Source organism: Erythrolamprus reginae, chromosome 2 (genome assembly GCF_031021105.1).
Source record: "Erythrolamprus reginae isolate rEryReg1 chromosome 2, rEryReg1.hap1, whole genome shotgun sequence".
Classification (NCBI taxonomy): domain Eukaryota; kingdom Metazoa; phylum Chordata; class Lepidosauria; order Squamata; family Dipsadidae; genus Erythrolamprus; species Erythrolamprus reginae.
This window is the reverse complement of record NC_091951.1, coordinates 182,391,276-182,410,597: the sequence shown is the minus strand read 5'-3', so window position 1 is coordinate 182,410,597 and position 19,322 is coordinate 182,391,276. Positions and strand designations below refer to the sequence as shown.

Below are 19,322 nucleotides of genomic sequence, written 5' to 3'. Positions count from 1 at the left end.
AAATGTGGGAAGCACCATTCCATTCACAGAAGCACTAACCCAACAACATGAGGTGCAGGGAAATTACAATGGTCTATGCAGCAAAGCACGTAAAGAGACAGATGAGGTGAAACACATACAGTCAGAACAATCACATCAGCTCGCATCTTCTGCCTTTCTGCAATGGGCCACTTCTGAGCCTGCAGGTGGATGATTACATGATTAAAATGCTTCCATCATTGATCAGAAAAACATACCTAGCATGCCAGGGAGAAAACTGGGCTCGAAGCCCTGGCACACTGGTCTTGTACATGCATCCATACATCCTTTTAGAAAGCAAAAGAGACAGGAAGTTTCCAAGTATGTGATCATCCACCTAGATCCTGGAAAGGTTGCAATAGTAGATCAACCTCCTGAGCATAACTTAGGTTTACAAGTGCCATCCCGGCAGGCTATTTACCCTGTAAATGTAGAGGATTGTAGGATCATTGCAGAGGAAGTGTGGGCAATGGTGGGCGCACTAAATTTTCAGAAAGTACTGTATGTTGTGTTGGTTGGGGTATGTGATAACAAGAGACTCTTCTGTTTCTTGAAGCAGGAAGTGACCTCTAAGAAACCTTAGCTGATTACTCTCTTGCTTGAGGAGCTTGTGGATGATACGATCTTCATGCTTGAAGACCCCCCACCATAGGTGTATCCGCCCCCTGTGAGGCTTCCAGATCCACTTAAGCTGCCACCGCTACTAAATCGGCTCACTTTTCCTCCTCCAATGCTAATGTGGCTGTGACCTCCGCCGCCACCACCACCAAGGCTTATTCCACTTGTTCCTCCACCGATACCATATCCAACGCCTCCTCCGGCTCCATAGCCAGCTCCGCCACCGGCACCGTATCCTCCTCCTGCTGCACCACTCACGGTGCTTGAGCTGCTGATCACAGCTGTGGGTTGGAAAACGATAGAGGAAGTCAGAGTTGGCCACTCAAAATGACAAAGGCGCTCTGTAATTTAATCAAATGCTAAATTGTGAACTTACAGATATTGACAGGGGTTTCAAACTCGCCCGACATCCTAAAGAGAGAAAACAAAAACAAAGTGTGGAAACAAAGGATTAATTTTACCATCCAGAAAATTTTGTAGCTCCCAGCATTTTTGTGGCTTTCATAATAGCATCACATTTGCTTCAAAATAGCTTCAAGAAGTCTCTCCTGAATCCTACAAATTTATCACTCAGGGCCAGAGAATCGGGTTATTAACTATGAGCTGTATATTTTCAGGATAATGAGATTCAACTACACATCTCTGTACTTTCATAAGTCATGGTTTTCCAACCAGTCCTATAGTAGTATTTAAGCTATCTCCTCCTTGGCTTTAGTCTTGTATCAACATACAGTGGTACCTCATCTTACGAACGCCTCTTCTAACGAACTTTTCAAGATACAAACCTGGTGTTTAAGATTTTTTTGCCTCTTCTTCCGAACTATTTTCACCTTACGAACCCAAGCAGCTGCTGCTGGGATGAAGGGGTTTCTTTTTTTCCCCTTTTTTGAAGAAAGAAAAGGGAGGGGCGGCTTGGAGGAGGAAAAATTTTGCAGAGAACAACATGCTTGCAAAGGCACTGAAAGGGTGTCTTTTGAAGAAAGAAAAGGGAGGGGCGGCTTGGAGGAGGAAAGATTTTGCAGAGAACAGCTTGCTTGCAGAGGCACTGAAACAGTGTCTTTTGAAGAAAGAAAAGGGAGGGGCAGCTTGGAGGAGGAAAGATTTTGCAGAGAACAACGTGCTTGCAAAGGTACTGAAACGGTGTCTTTTGAAGAAAGAAAAGGGAGGGGTGGCTTGGAGGAGGAAAGATTTTGCAGAGAACAACGTGCTTGCAAAGACACTGAAACAGTGTCTTTTGAAAAAAGAAAAGGGAGGGGCGCCCCCTTGCCTTTCTTCCTTCCCACTCACCCTTTAGCCTAGCCTTGCTTCTTCCACCCACCCCGTTTAGCTGCTCCTCCCTGCCCTCTGTTCGCCACCCTTCTAAAGTTTGGGATTTTCCTGAAGGACTTGCACGCATTATTTGCTTTTACATTGATTCCTATGGGAAACATTGTTTCATCTTATGAACTTTTCACCTTACGAATCTCCTCCTGGAACCAATTAAGTTCGTATGATGAGGTACCACTGTATTTGTCTTTCTGCTGTTCCAAATAATTTGCTCTGGAACTATGTATTGTTCGGTTTGTTTGTTTGTTTTAAACCTACCTACATTATTGACTAATTATTATTGTCCCCACCTCTGTCTTTTGGTTTTGTAGTCTATTCTGCATCTGACCAGAAAAGACAGCCCCCTTCAAAACTCAAATCTTGGCAATTGGTCTTTTGCACATGGAAATAGGCAAAAGAGTTTGATATCCTGGTCAGTACTTACCGGCACTCCTCTCCCTCTAGCAGGGTCCTGTATGTAGCAATCTCAACATCCAAGGCCAGCTTCACATTCATCAGTTCTTGATAATCGCGCAGCAGACGAGCCAGCTCATCCTTTGCTGCTGTTAGGGCAGACTGAAGGTCAAGCAACTTTGTCCGAGCATCTTTCAGGGCTAACTCCCCACGTTGTTCAGATTCTGCTAGAGTTGCCTGCAGGCTAGCAATCTGAGAAAGGAGACAAAGGTTCTCTTAAATACAGAGGTGGGTTCCTCCCAGTTTGGACCAATTCACCCAAACCAGTTGCAAACCTGAGCCGCCCCGAGTCTCCGGAGAGGGGCAGCATACAAATCTAATAAATTATTATTATTATTATTATTATTATTATTATTATTATTATTATTATTATTATTAAACAACTTCTGGTCGATGAGTGCAATGTATGCTTGCTGTTGCATGTGAATGAATGATTTTTAATGTTCCAGGGTTTTAGAGTAGTTAATTATATTAATTGGATTTTAGAGTTTGATATTGTATACTAATTTTTATTATATTGTGAGCCAACTCGAGTCCTCGGAGAGGGACGGCATACAAATCCAATAAGTAAGTAAGTAAGTAAGTAAGTAAGTAAGTAAGTAAGTAAGTAAGTAAGTAAGTAAGTAAGCAAATAGATAAATAAATAAATACATAAATAAATAAATATCATGTTTTGTGTACATGGATGCAATTGCCAAATATAAATTAATCACATAATTCATTAATTCAAAGCGGCAGGGACTTTTTACTTGAAGCACCAACATTAACTGAGTATGCTGCCAGCTCTGCTGGCTGCTGGCAGGCCACAACATGCTGTTTCTTTCAGAACCTTATTCTATGGTCTTGTTATTTTTTATTCGGTTAAAATATGTCTCCCTCCTCCCCACCCCCAAAAAAATTCCCAAGTAGTTTCCACATGAACTGGATAAAGCTAAAGTATTCAGGTGGAAAAATAAGGTGAGAATACCAAACCAGTGAAAGTGAGTAGTACAAAATGGGATTGTGGAACTGAAGTTGGCCTTGTCTGGGTGCCATCCGCCAAACAATGTCAGCTAGCAGGGCCACGGGGAACGGCCTTCTCTGTGGCCGCCCCAACCCTTTGGAGATCCATACCATACCCACCCCACCAGTTTTCCGGAAAGCCGTGAAGACTTGGCTTTCCTGACAAGCCTGGAATTAGGAATGACTGAATGTACAGAAAGTTTTTAAAAACTAAATAAGAATCCAAGATATTATTGAAATATCTTATGAATTGCATAAACAATGTGAATCTAGGCAGTTACAAGAGTTGAATCTTTGACCATTATAAATTAATTAATTTCTCCTTAGAGAAAGAAATAAAGAGAGTGGGGGGAGGGGAAAAATAATGCCTTACTGATTTTTTCAAACTTTCAATTTCGGAGCGAAGTCTTTGGATAAGCCGGCTCAAATCTGCAATCTCATCTTTAGATGATTTCAAGTCATCTCCATGTTTGAAAGCTGTACTTTGTAATTCTTGGAACTGAAAGTCAAAATGGAAAGTAATTATTTATTTATTTATTATTTATTAATCAGATTTGTATGCCGCCCCTCTCCGCAAACTCGGGGCGGCTAACAGCAATAATAATACAATGTAAACAGATCTAATATTTAAGTTAATTTAAAAACCCCAATTTAGAAACCAATCTTACATACTGACATACCATGCATACATTTTATAAGCCTAGGGGGAGGGAAAGTCTCAATTCCCCCATGCCTGACAACAGAGGTGGGTTTTTAGGAGCTTACGAAAGGCAAGGAGGGTGGGGGCAACTCTGATATCTGGGGGAGTTGGTTCCAAAGGGCCGGGGCCACCACAGAGAAGGCTCTTACCCTGGGTCCCGCCAAATGACACTGTTTAGTTGACGGGACCCGGAGAAGGCCAACTCTGTGGGACCTAACTGGTCACTGGGATTCGTGCGGCAGAAGGCGGTCCCGGAGATATTCTGGTCCAGTGCCATGAAGGGCTTTATAGGTCATAACCAACACTTTGAATTGTGACCAGAAATTGATCGGCAACCAATGCAGACTGCAGAATGTTGGTGTGACATGGGAGTATTTAGGAAAGCCCATGATAGCTCTCGCAGCTGCATTCTGCACGATCTGAAGTTTCCAAACACTTTTCAAAGGTAGCCCCATATAGAGAGCATTACAGTAGTCGAGCCTTGAGGTGATGAGGGCATGAGTGACTGTGAGCAGTGACTCCCGGTCCAAATAGGGCCGCAACTGGTGCACCAGGTGAACCTGGGCAAACGCCCCCCTCGCCACAGTTGAAAGATGTTTCTCTAATGTGAGCTGTGGATTGAGGAGGACGCCCAAGTTGCGGACCCTCTCTGAGGGGGTTAATGATCCCCCCCCCAGGGTAATGGACGGACAGATGGGGTTGTCCTTGGGAGGCAAAACCCACAGCCACTCCGTCTTATCAGGGTTGAGTTTGAGTCTGTTGACACCCATCCAGACCCCAAGAGCCTCCAGGCACCGGCACATCACTTCCACTGCTTCACTGACTGGCTGACTGGACAAGGGATGGAGATGTAGAGCTGGGTATCATCTGCATATTGATGATACCTCACCCCATGCCCTTGGATGATCGCACCCAGCGGTTTCATATAGATATTAAATAGTAGGGGAGAGAGGAAAGACCCCTGAGGCACCCCACAAGGGAGTAACCTAGAGGTCGACCTCTGACCCCCCACTAACACTGACTGCAATCGACCGGAGAGGTAGGAGGAGAACCACTGGAGAACAGTGCCTCCCACTCCCAACCCCTCCAGCCAGCGCAGAAGGATACCGTGGTCAATGGTATCGAAAGCCGCTGAGAGGTCAAGAAGCATCAGGACAGAGGATAAACCCTTGTCCCAGGCCCTCCAGGGATCATCCATCAGTGCGACCAAAGCAGTTTCCGTGCTGTAGCCGGGCCTGAATCCTGACTGCTGAGGGCCTAGATAATCGGCTTCTTCCAAGGACCGCTGGAGCTGGAGCGCCACCACCTTCTCAACAACCTTCCCCATAAAGGGAAGGTTGGAGACTGGGCGATAGTTGTTGAGAATGGCTGAGTCCAGGGAAGGCTTCTTGAGGAGGGGGCGCACAAGTGCCTCCTTGTAGGGATCCGGGAAGGACCCCCTCCTCAAAGAAGCATTGACAATCTCCTGGACCCAGCTCCGTGCCACCTCCCTGCTGACCGAAACCAGCCAGGAGGGACACGGATCCAGTAAACAGGTGGCGGAACTCACAGCTCCAATGGCCTTGTCCACTTCATCAGGTAAGTGGACAAGGCCATTATCACCTTGTGCATCTTAAATAAGTCCTCTTCACAAAATGGTCTTTATTCACATGCATAATATAGTTGGTATTGGTTGCAAATGTATGGGGAAAGAGTTGAGCGTCCGAAGTACTTGAAAAAGAATTGTCTTAACTTAATGTACAGAAAGCTCTAGTTTTTCTACAGAACAACTTCGGGACTGGGCGGCACAGAAATAATAAATAAATAAACAAATAAACAAACAAACAAACAAACAAACAAACAAACAAATAAATAAATAAAAAACCCACCCTGTTTTGCCTCAGAGAATTTCAAAATAAAATACTGTACTGTGTGTCTATGACAGTGAGCTCATAATAGGGCAACTCTATCAATATCAAAATGCCACTTAAATAGTTGAGCTAGTTTCAAACTAGATTTTGATTTTCTTTCTCTCTTCCTTACTTCCATTCTTTTTCTTTCTCTTTTCCTTCCTCTCTTTTTTCTATCTGTTTCTCTCTCTTCCTCTCTTCCTCTCTCTCTCCTTCCCTCTCACTCTTTCCCTCTCGGCTTCTGGGCAGGTTTGGAAAACTCTGAGTTGATGATGATTTTTAAGTGAGCGATTGCTCACTGCTCAGCTTAGAGGGAACTATGGCTACAAGAACAGAAATATATTTTCAATAAAGAAATGCATATATTGAACATAAATTTATATGCAGATGTGCTCTCAGGACAAAAACAGATTCTTGGGAACCATTCCAGGAAGCTGGAAGACTCGTAAAGACAAAAGAGCCAACTTACAAAAGGAGCAAAATGTACTTTTCCACTTGAGGCAAAACAGCAAGGCATACAGTACACTGAATGCCAGGCCATACCAGAAGTGGGTTCCTACCCATTTTAATCAATTCTATAAAACCATTAATAAACCAGTGACGATGTCATGGAGCCAGGTCTGCTGTGCCAGCATGTGGCCGCCGCCATCTTGTTTTTGGCTTCTACGTATGCTCAGAAGCAGGGGGGGGTTTTGCTTCTGCACATGCGCAGAAGTTGAGTTTTCAGCATTGTGCATGAACGCGCAGCCATGCAGTGCAGGAGGAAGTGAACCAGCAGCGAGATTAGTTAAAACCTACCCCTGGGCAGTACCATTTCTTTCCTAGCACCTGAAACATCTCATAAAAACACCCAAGATGGGGAAGGTTACATTTTAGAAAAATGAAATACAAATGGAAGGGATGGCGATCACTATTTATTGATAGTGGTTATCCACCAAACCATTTTTGGGTTTAATATGCACTATGTACATATTACACAAAGACAGTGCTTCCTGTATCTTGTGGAATGGATTATATCTTTAAAAAATGAACCTCTTTGGGCAGCCCTGAAAACCATTGTTTGATTTCCTTGGCTAACTTTCTGGACAAAATGCTAGTTGGGTCTTTCAGATTTCAGCAGTTCTTAACAGTGTTCCCTCTAATTTTTTTGGGGGGGGTGGCCGGAAAAGTATAGTGTCTGAACGGCAGTCCCTTTAGGACTGGGCGGCACAAAAATAATAAATAAACAAACAAACAAACAAACAAATAAATAAAAAACCCACCCTGTTTTGCCTCAGAATAAAATACTGTACTGTGTGTCTATAACAGTGAGCTCATAATAGGGCAACTCTATCAATATCAAAATGCCACTTAAATAGTTGAGCTAGTTTCAAACTAGATTTTGATTTTCTTTCTCTCTTCTTTACTCCCATTCTTTTTCTTTCTCTTTTCCTTCCTCTCTTTTTTCTATCTGTTTCTCTCTCTTCCTCTCTTCCTCTCTCTCTCCTTCCCTCTCACTCTTTCCCTCTCGGCTTCTGGGCAGGTTTGGAAAACTCTGAGGATGATGATTTTTAAGTGAGCGATTGCTCACTGCTCAGCTTAGAGGGAACTATGGTTCTTAATTCAGGAGCTTCAGAGAGCATTTGATTCCGGTCTAAATATTAAACTGCCTCAGAGATTTGGTTTATAATTGAGGGGACTTTTTTTGTTTTGTCATTCAAGTTGAGTTGAATGTTGAGTTGAAATGACATCTGCTTTTGCCAGAGATACTCACCTTAGATTGGTACCACGCCTCAGCTTCAACTCTGCTCCGATTGGCAATATCTTCATACTGAGCTTTGACTTCAGCAATGATGCTGTCGAGGTCCAGATCTCGGTTGTTGTCCATTTGCAGAATAACATTTGTCTCCTTAACCTGCGAGTGCAGCTGAGCCAGCTCCTGTGGGAGTTACAAACAATATGCAATTGTTAAGGGGAAAGCTCTGATGCAGAACCATGACAGAGCGTGCTCGTTCCCTTGGATTAACTTGTTAGACATGTGTCTACATTGAAAGGCGTTCACAGGGAAATAATTATATGAATGACTTTCAAATAAAGATTCCAGATCCTCTACCAAAGCAGACATGCCAGGGGATGCAATCCTTCACAGATGGGATTTCTATCATTATCATTTGGAATTCTCAGTTTCACTTTGTCCATAGCTTTCAAGGTAGAAATGTCAACAACCACCGTTCACTTCCATGGGGAAAAGATGTGATGCTTGTTGGCTTCACATGATGGGAGATGTGAATTTCTTTCTGAAAGCCCATTAAGTTGTCCACCTTTTTAGGTAACCTTGCAACGTAGAAAGGTCCCTCTTGAGCTCACCCCACACAAGCAATCCGATAAGGATGGATTTGAAAGGAGCTATTTAGGGTTAATAAATTCATAAGCCTTAGGGCAGTGTTTCCCAACCTTGGCAACTTGAAGAGATCTGGACTTCAACTCCCAGAATTCCCCAGCCAGCAAATGCTGGCTGAGGAATTCTGGGAGTTGAAGTCCAGATCTCTTCAAGTTGCCACGGTTGGGAAACACTGACGTAGGGCAGCTTTTATTATAACAGGTAAAGGACAGGTTTATGCAGGCAGTAAAACACAGTCAGAAAGCTATACATTGGATGGCATGCATTGCTCTAGCAGGGAAGTATTACATGCATTTAAAATGCTTTTGTTGGACACATATTGGAAAATGAATTTGCTTTAGGTGCTAATAGGTATAATAAGGCAGAAGTGATGCTTACCGCATCGAAGAGTGCTCTTAAGAACTGGATATATTGAGTCAAGGAGTCAGACTTGGATCCCAGATCAATCTTGTGCATATATGAGCCATCCACATCCTTAGGGAGAAACATACGAGTACTATCATAGTCTGGACAGAGCAGGCAATGATGGGTCAGAGCTTTAACACAGAGATTCCCACTTTAAGGCTTTTTAAGGAAGCAATATTCTATGCTGGTAATATACCTGGTATCAGGCGAGGATTCCAACTTACCGCCACTAACGGTGCTGATGTGCACGAATCTCTGGGTGACTGGCGCACATGTGCGTGCATCTGATGGGCGCACACATGCATTGCAGTGAGGTTTGGCTTCTGCACATGCACAGGAAGAAAATCTCACAAGAAAACATGCGAGTGTGCAAGATTTCACCCATTTTTTTGCTTCCACGCATGCATGGAAGCAAAAAATTGCCAAAATCTCTCATGTGCATGTCCTCTCATAAAATTCTGCTTCCTGCACATGCACTGAAGCCAAATCTCACTCTGAATAAGCACCCATCCATCGGTCATCCGAAGCTGCATGCGCAGCTCCATTTCTGCTGCTGGTGCAGCATGCCCCCCCTCCCCTTGCTGGTATATATACTACCTGGTACATAATATAGAACAAAGCATTACTTACTTATTTGTTCAATGAAAAGCTCACTTTCTGGAGCTCAAGCCTGCATTGTGCTTCCTAGCATTCCATACAAGAGCCACCCTATAGGGTAGGTTGGGTTGCTAGAGAGCCAAAGGCCCAAATTTATCTTGTGAGCTTCCGTGGATGTGGGTACACTGCAAACAAATTATCTCCGAGACCGCCTTCTGCCGCACGAATCCCAGCGACCAGTTAGGTCCCACAGAGTGGGCCTTCTCCGAGTCCCGTCAACTAAACAATGTCATTTGGCGGGACCCAGGGGAAGAGCCTTCTCTGTGGTGGCCCTGGCCCTCTGGAACCAACTCCCCCCAGAGATTAGAATTGCCCCCACCCTCCTTGCCTTTCGTAATCTCCTTAAAACCCACCTCTGCCATCAGGCATGGGGGAACTGAGATATTCTTTGCCCCTAGGCCTCTACAATTTATGCATGGTATGTTTGTATGTATGTTTGGTTTTATAATAAGGGTTTTTTGGTTGTTTTAGTATTGGATTGTTATATGCTGTTTTTATCACTGTTGTTAGCCGCCTCGAGTCCACGGAGAGGGGCGGCATACAAATCCAATAAATAAATAAATAAATAAATAAATAAATAAATGAATGAATGAATACATACATACATACATTCATACATAAACTGGCTCTACCCACTTTTAGCCCAATAACTTAACCCTTACCCCACACTCATTCACAATCTGTAGTGATATCAAATACAGCAGACAGTGCAAGAATACATCCCTATAATTAAACTGCACTTTTAGAAAATAAAGATACCCAGGTTACCCAGAAACTAACATTTATACGTAACATTTATCGTAATGCATAGATATGTGAATTTTTGGAAGTTTTTAAAATGTGCTAATAACAGCAATCTGCATCTCTGTCCTAAGCGAAGCTGCACCTCAATGGTTCAAAAAGGCTGGCATTAGATTTAACACAGGTAAAGTGGTAATTGTGAATGCCAGGCATGTCAGATTATTAATTTTAGTGCTGCAAATAGATGTGTAAGTGCAAATGTTTATGAGTGGGGATTTATAAGAAATAAAAAAATATGATTGTAGCTTTTATATTTCCATGTGTTAATATGTGAATGGAATGGAATGGAATGGAATGGAATGGAATAGAATAGAATAGAATAGAATAGAATAGAATAGAATAGAATAGAATAGAATAGAATAGAATAGAATAGAATTTTATTGGCCAAGTGTGATTGAACACCCAAGGAATTTGTCTTGGTTTACATGCTCTCAGTGTACAAAAAAATAGTTTGTAAAGAATCCTAAGGCACAACACTTAATGATAGTCCGAGTACAAATAAGCATTTTTTCTATTCTATTCTAATATTCTAATATGAACAACTTACTTTTTTGAGCACCACAAAGTCATTTTCGCAAGCTGTCCGTTTGTTAATTTCATCCTCATATCTGTAATAGGAATAAATTATTACTAGTACTGGTAATATTATCTTTATTCAATCATTGTTTCAGGTTTATACAAAATCTTTACAAGCCTTATTGAATATATAACCTTATGACAATTTTCTATGGTAAATGAAATCAGGAGATCATTAGCAATAGCAATAGACTTTATATACCGCTTCACAGTGTTTTACAACCCTCTCTAAGTGGTTTACAGAGTCAGCCTATTGCCCCCAACAACTTTGGATCCTCATTTTACCCACCTCAGAAGGATGGGTCAAATTTGAGCCTGGTGAAATTTGAACTGCCAAATTGCAGTCAACCATCAGTCAGCAGAAGTAGCCTGCAGTACTACACTCTAACCACTGAGCCATCGAGACTCATACTTGCCCTAATTATCAGCAGAAATTCTATACTTCATATGACACTATTATACCTGGCCAGATGCTATGCACAGGACCATACATGGCAAATTAACTAGGCATAAATTGAAAAAAGACTGCCCAACTGCAAATAATGAGGAGGGAAAGCAAATCATGAAACTATGGTGAAAAAGATTAGCGTAAGAGTAGCTGCAGGAAGGCATCACACACAGAGATGGGTTCCTCCCAGTTCAGAACGGTTCGTCCGAACTGGTAGCAACCTGCTGGTGATGTCATAAAGGGAAAACGTTTTTTTTTAAATTATTTTTAAAATGATGGGGTCCATGGATCAGCACCAACTGAATCGGTTCTGATCCATGGACCCCATCATTTTTAAAATAACTTTAAAAAAACTTTTTCCCTTTAAAAAAAATTTCTTCTGAGCATGTGCAGAAGCTGAGTTTCTGGCACTGTGCATGCAATCACTATCTTGTTTTCAGCGTTTGGGAAGGTTTTGGCACTTTGCATGCGCGCACACACAAAGCATGCATGTGCCCACGAGGTGTGTGGGAGGAAGTGAACTGGGAGTGAGGTAAGTTAGAACCTATCCCTGATCATGCATTGCTTTGCCTTCTTGACAGACGTCCACATCATCCAACCAACATCATCCACCCAACATCACCTCTTCACTTTTACTTACTTGTTCTTGAAATCTTCCACCAGCTCTTGTGTGTTCTTCAGTTCTATGTCCAAATGGTTTTTGTCATTGCACAGGCTGTCAAACTGCCTTCTAAGAGCTTCAATGTAAGCCTCATAAATAGGTTCTAGATTGTCCCTTAGTGCCGGAGAGCCTTGTTGGTACAGAAGATCCCATTTGGTTTCCAGGACTTTATTCTGTTGCTCAAGGAATCGCACCTAAAACCCAACAAGGAAAGGAGAGAGAAGAGGGACTTTGTTATCTTTCTTGAAGAATTGGCTGGAATCCATATGTTCATTTTGCGGATTAGTCCCTACCTTGTCTTTATAGCCCTCTCTCTTCCACTCATCCCTGTAATAACACTGTGAAATAGACAGGACTCAGAGAGAATGACTAGACTAAGACACCAAGTTAACTTCCATGGATTCGCTGGGAGCTGAACATGAATTTCCCTAGAGCCAATGCAATTCTTTTATCATTCCTTATCAGGTCAGGTGGAAAAGCCCTGCTGAATCTCTGCTGATTTCCCCATGGAACGGTATTCTCCATGTCCCTTCTGAGACAGAATAACAGAGTTGGAAGAGATTTTGGAGGTCTTCTAGTCCAATGTCCTACTCAAGCAGGAAACCCTATACCATTTCAGACAAACATTGTCCAATCTCTTCTTAAAAACCTCCAGCCACAACTTCTGAAGGCAGACCATTTTGTTGATTAATTGTTTTATCTGTTTTGTCCTCCTGAAGAAAAACACCCTTCCTTAATCCTTTCTCTCATTTTAAAAATTTAAACAGTTTTGAAATGAATTTCTGCACAATTTCACAGCATCAATATTTTACCTAAATGCACATAGATATGTGTATGTTCGCACTATGAAATTTTAAATCACCGGTTAATTAAAATTCATCAAAGATGCAAATATTCTGTTTTAGATAGATAGATAGATAGATAGATAGATAGATAGATAGATAGATAGATGGATGGATGGATGGATGGATGGATGGATGGATGGATGGATGGATGGATGGATGGATGGGGTGGGGTGGGGTGGGGTGGGGTGGGGTGGGGTGGGATGGGATGGGATGGGATGGGATGGGATGGATAGATAGATAGATAGATAGATAGATAGATAGATAGATAGATAGATAGATAGATAGATAGATAGATAGATAGATAGATAGATAAATGAATACTGCATTTTACACCTATATTTTGTTTCTATAAAATCCCAGCAATATATATTATTAGAAATGATTTGGACATGAAATGAAGTAGGAAAGCCAAAATATTCACCTTTTGGGAAGCATACAAATCAGGATTAGGCAATCCTGACTTCACTCTTAACCTAGTCAACATAATTCCATCCCTACAGTTGCATTTAAGGCTGCTAATTTGATTAGTGGGGCCTAAGAGAGTCACTCCTGGGGACCAAATGATACCCTCATCTAACTTTTAGGCTGAATCCTCTTAGGTTGAGATGTAGATGAATGAACTATTTGACAAACCAAGAATAAGTCTTTACAGCAGTGGAAACCTCATCTGGTCTCTACATTTTTAAGGGCATTGGGTATTTTTAGACTTGCCTTTGCTGCTTTTCATTATTTTTAAAGGTTTTAAAACATTTTTCATTTTTTATTTTTACTTCATTGGCTCACTAGTCAGAAAACCGTAATTCCTATAACACCCTGTTTCCCCCCAAATAAGACATCCCCTAATAATAAGTACAATCAGGCTTTTGAGTGCATGGCAATAAGTCCAAACGCTTATTTCAGGGTTCAAAAAATATAAGACAGGGTCTTATTTTGGGGAGAAATATTGTAGCTGCACACTGCCTGAAATCACTTTGTTTTATTCTATGATCTGCCGCAATTAACAGACAAAAGCTTATTATTCTGCTACAAAATCTATAAACCAATAAAATAAAATAATTTTAAAGAAGTTGTGTTTCAGGTACATTATGCTTTGGAGCTGGGTATGATTCAAAAATTATTCAGAAGGCCTTCAAAAGCAAATCTGTACCCCTCACTAATTCATTAAATCAGCTATGATTTCCCCCCCACTCCTCCAAATTATACCCAAGCCAAGCCTGGGGAGGGGGAGATGTGACTGCTTTAAAAGCCACATTATTGATGTGGCTGCTTTAATAAATCCACTCAGTGGCCAAAGCAAAGGATAGTTTTTCAACTGGTTGGACTGATGCTGAATAAATATGGGAAACCATGTTTAATGACGATGCACCTGGAATAAATTTGGGAAAGAAGAAAAGCTGAAAGATCAAAGTAGCTCTTATCTTTCTTATTCATATTTAAAACCTCTTAAGATAAAATTAGAATGGCTTATTGTTTGAGATGGAGCATTTATTAAAGTTCATTAAAGAATGATATATCTTTATAGTCATCCAATGTTCTAATTGACATGCTCTCCCCTGCTCCACACCTTCCAGAATTCAGGCTTTTAAACTGTGAGAATAAAATGTTCATTGTGACTCTGCCAAATTTCCTGGGTGGCCTTGGGCAATTGACTATCTCATCAGAGCAGCTCCTTCATCTCTGAAACAAGAGTAATGGATAATGAGGAACTTAGCCTTGAGGGATGTTGTAAGACTTAACGAGATAATGATTTTCAATCTTGGCACCAAACTGTAGTGCAGTTGCCAGATGATACTCAGACGTGGTGCTCAGAAACCTTTGGATTTTGCATGGGAAAAATTACATTTCTTATTTAGCCAGAAGGGAAGGCCATATGTCTCTTAATAGGGAAATTTGGGTCTCAAAGGAGCACTCTTGCAAACACATGCATGGATTAATAACTGGAAAAATGAAACAGCCCATTAGATACTCAGCTGTGAAGTAAATTAGATGTTAAATGTACTGAAGAAATTGTGACAAAATTCTGTCAGTTTTGCCTTTATTCCATAGTAATAAATTGAACGACATCATTTGCATTTCTCCTATTTGGATATTCAAAGGTAAGAATAAGAGGGAGAAGGAATGGGAGAGGAAGAAGTGAAATAAACGTCTTTGCTTTAAAAAATGGATATTATATAAGTGCAAATATGGTTATGCTGGAATACACAAGCATGCATTAATTTTGATGGACCAATGTGGAAACAGGATGCATTAAATTTTTAAAAAAATCATAAGCTAGAAAAAGTGAAGCAAATAAATCTTTCCCACCCAAATTCTGGTTTATTCTGACTGAAAGGACAGAGCATCCTGTGGAAAGTAAGGAAGTCCAAAGCCATATTTTAGATCTTTGCAGATTAAGCATGGCCAGTTCACAGCGACAATATTCCCCATTACATTTTTATATATGCAAATCCGGAACAGGTTTGCCAAGTGACAAAATTTTTCAATAATAGTTGCATCCACCTTTTTTCTCCAGAACTATTCATTGGGAACTCAGCCATGAGAGCTGTATACTGCTACTTGGAAATACAAAATTACATAGGACTGGCAGCACTTTTCATTCATTTTATCCTTAATGTGAAAATCTCAATAGAGAATACCGTCTCCCTCATTCCGACCAATCAGGCATTTACAGTTGGGGTATCTCTCTGACCTTCCTGCCAATCAGCTCAAAGCTCTGTTGGGAGAATTGGCGCTAGACTTATGGTTGGGGGTCACCACGACACGAGCAACTGTATTAAGGGGTCGCAGTCTTAGGAAAGTTGAGAACCACTGATGTAGAGGCTCTGGAAAGAATGCCAAGAAGAGCAGCAAAGATGATTAGGAGACTGGAGGTCAAAACATACAATGGTTGCTGGAATTGGGTCTGTCTACTTTAATGAAAAGAAGGACCAGGGGAGACATGATAGCAGTATTCCAATATTCAGGGGTTGCCACAAAGAAAAAGGAGTCAAGTTATTCTACAAAGCCCCTGAGGGTAGAACAAGAAGCAATGGGTGGAAACTAATCAAGGAGAGAAGCAATGAATGCTCCAACACTGGAAGATTTTATGAAGATGTTGAATAACCATTTGTCTGAAGTGGTGTAGGGTTTCCTGCCTAAGAGGGGGTTGGACTAGAAGACCTCCAAGATCCCTTCCAACTCTGTTATTCTCTAAGAGGAATATCTTAGAATATCATTTAATATTGTCAACAGAGGACTAGGATAAAATAGATTAATATTGTACAAGAACCTGAAGAAATGTCATGGGGAAGATCAGAACCTTTTATCTATCAACTCAGAATGCAGAACACAGCAGCAGCAGCAGCAACAAAAAAGGATTTAAAGTACAAGAAAGTAGGTCATGTATGGAGTAGGGGAAGTCATATGACAATAAGAATGGTTTGATAATTGAGTAATCCGGCAATGGGGGAAAGGTAGCTGGACTGAAAAAGAAAAAAGAAAGGGAAACAAAACTGAACTGAGATGAGGTGAAGCAAAAAGTTAATTAGACAGGAAAGGGTTAAATTCACCAGGGCGGCACTGTTCCCTACTCAGAAAGCTCCCTATAGAATTGTACCTTTCAAACTTATTCTTGATAATAAATTTGGATTTCTGCAATGGGCAGATGGTTGGACTTGGTCTAAAATAATCCCATCCAAATCTATAATTCTATACCATACCATGACTTGAATGAAGACATCTGCCAGGGGTTGTTTTGTTTTTTTGGAAAGCAATGAATGAGTGCTTGGCAGAAAATTTACTAGGCACGTGTCAAGTACAGATTTAGTGAAGGGAAGGCATACAGCCCTTTAGCTGTTACTGTGGTATGCCCCTGTACAGTATATTGATGGAAGGGTTTAGAAGAGAGCTATATAGAAAACCCAATGAGGAAAATATCGAAGTATTAATTAGATTTCCATAGGGCTAGATTTTCATTTTCAGAATGTTATATTGTACAGGCAGCCTTTCCTGACCTGTTCCATTTTAATCTAAGGGAAGGAATAACATAATTTTAAATCTCTTTAATATAGGATACTTGATTCCAGTTTGCAAAGTATAGGTCATTAAAGCAATTTAATTTTTAATATATATTTGTGTGTTTGTGTGTCCAAGACAATCTTGACCCATGGTGACTGCTTTGACTAATTTTCAGGTTGACATTGTCCACAACCTAAGAGAGAGTTATGTCACTTAGCTATTTTCATATCCAAGACAGGAGTAGAACTCAAGGCTTCCCAAAATCTAGCATGATGCTTTTTTAGCCACTGTACCAAGTTTATTTTTATTTATTTCTCTTACATCATCATCATAATACCATGGTGAAATAGTTTATAAATACTAGCCATAAATGTTGCGTAAAACATGTTATGAAGATAAACGTGAAACATGATTCTCACATTCACGTGGTCATAACAAACCTGTGATTAAGGAACATCTAAGAATGAAGTTGTATATGTCATTAAGACTATACTATTAACTGCATAATTCTTTAGAAGAACCATTTATATTAATCAAATGAGTCTTCAAATCACTGCTATCAAATTAATCCCCAAATGTGCAATAAAATGTAGCATGCCTACTTCTCTCACCCTTAAATTCCATCAATTTCAACAGCTCTGCATTTTAACTTTCAAATTCTAAAACCCTTTTAAAAAGTCACAATAGTTCACTTTCCCTCAGTTGAAATGCATGCAAAGCAGTCCTTCTTTAAAAAGCTTTTATATTTCTTTTACATGTAGAAAGTAAATTCTCTATCTCAAAAACGTTGTAGGTTTGCTTTGCTTAAATTCAGCTTGTGTTTACCTAGCAGGCTGTCCTCTTATGAGAAAAGGTACCATATAAAACAATGTTTAGAAACATAGTCCAAAGAGAAACCAGCTCTTTGAAAAAGTGATGATTAATCTAATCATTTTGGAGACAATTAGCTTTTCAGGAATTCAACAGGTGTATTGACTAGATGGACTAGAATAGATTTAAATCAATGTCACTATAACATTTTATTTGAAAGAAGCTGCCATACATACTAAGTGAAGCCAGGAATGAATTTAACAAGTATTGTGGGGGTGGTTGCTACATCAGACACTAATCTTTAGATCAGTGTATCTCAACCTCAGCAATTTTAAGATATGTAGACATTAACTCCCACAATCCTGAGAGTTAACTAGAGAATTCTGGGTATTGAAGTCCATACATCTTAAATGACTATGTATCCCATGACTAGATATCTTTTAAGCTAGTATTATTACAAATGCCTGACCAACTTTCTTTGACAATTTCCAAGGAAAACTACAAATCTTTCACATTTATAGTTAATTTCATTACTGAAATAACTTCCTAGTACTTAATTTAAATGCACAATTTAAATAAAGTTACTAGTTCTTTTCTCAAAAGTAGCTTCCCACCATCTGGTGTTCTCCAGATAGATTGGATTACGAATATCATCATTCTCAGACAACATAGACAAAGGGATGAATAGAAATTGCTGTCCAAAATACATGAAGGAAACATGATTGAGGAACATTGCCCTACAATTAAAGCAGCAGAAACTCTAATCATTATAGTTTCAGTCCTTTTGTCATCTTTGTGAAGTCATAAGCAATACAAATCCTGAGCAGCGTCATTCAACCTCCAGGTTCTTAAAGAAAACCTCCCTTGTTTCTTATTTTCAGAATAGCCTTGAACCCCTCATATCTTCCTAGTGGTTTTTTTTTAAATACAATGTTCTCCATGCCCTCCATCTTACCTTGTCAATGAAAGAGGCAAACTTGTTGTTGAGGGTCTTAATCTGTTCCCTCTCTTGCACCCGGACTCTCTGAATCTCAGGATCGACCTCCACATGCAGAGGAGTCAGTAAGTTCTTATTCACTATAACATTGTGGATTCGCCCAGGTGGGCAAGGCGCTGAGCCTGAAAGTACATATCCTCCACCACCGCCACCACCACCAAAGCCTCCAACATGACTACCTAGGCCAATGCCACCGCCAACCCCACCACCAAAGCCTCCATATCCTGTGGTATAACTGCTGAATCCCATACCACCACCCAAGCTTCTTCCAAAATGACCTCCTGCACCACCACCAGAAGCTAGGCCCATAGAAATCCTCTTGCTTCCACCACTGCCGTAGAGACTTCTGCTGCCAAAGCCACCACCAAAAGATCCCACTCCTCCGATGACCGAGGTCGAGCTGTTGCCCACTCGGAAGCCACTGTTGGAGACAGAGTAGTTCCTCCTTCCCCCCGCTGAAAATGATCTGGAACTGAATTGTCGGTTCATGGTGCGTCTGTGAGAGGGAGAACGGCAAGGGTGTGAAGCAGAAACAGAGGAGTAGAGATTAGAGGAGACCAAGAGCCCCCCTGTGATGTGGAAATGGGAGATGTCTCCTTATATGCATTCGAAATCTTGGGCTTGGTTGCATGGGAATGAGAAGAGGAAGGCAAATATTCAAGGGCTTGGCTTGCCTTCAAGCAATGAGTTCTACAGTAACGGCCCAACATCAAGTACAACACACCTATCCGATAACTTTA

At 40.9% G+C, this 19,322-nt stretch overlaps 1 protein-coding gene across 1 annotated transcript; it reads right to left on the bottom strand.

The window, feature by feature from the left end:
- Window positions 1-597: 597 nt before the first annotated feature.
- LOC139161495 (keratin, type II cytoskeletal 6C-like) lies at window positions 598-19,071 on the bottom strand. Its single transcript, XM_070740689.1, has 9 exons — window positions 18,541-19,071; window positions 11,914-12,128; window positions 10,797-10,857; window positions 8,765-8,860; window positions 7,760-7,924; window positions 3,791-3,916; window positions 2,387-2,607; window positions 1,013-1,047; window positions 598-917 (listed from the first exon to the last, which is right to left on the bottom strand). Exons 1-9 carry the CDS (start codon window positions 19,069-19,071, stop codon window positions 598-600), a joined length of 1,770 nt encoding a protein of 589 aa, XP_070596790.1.
- Window positions 19,072-19,322: the final 251 nt, after the last annotated feature.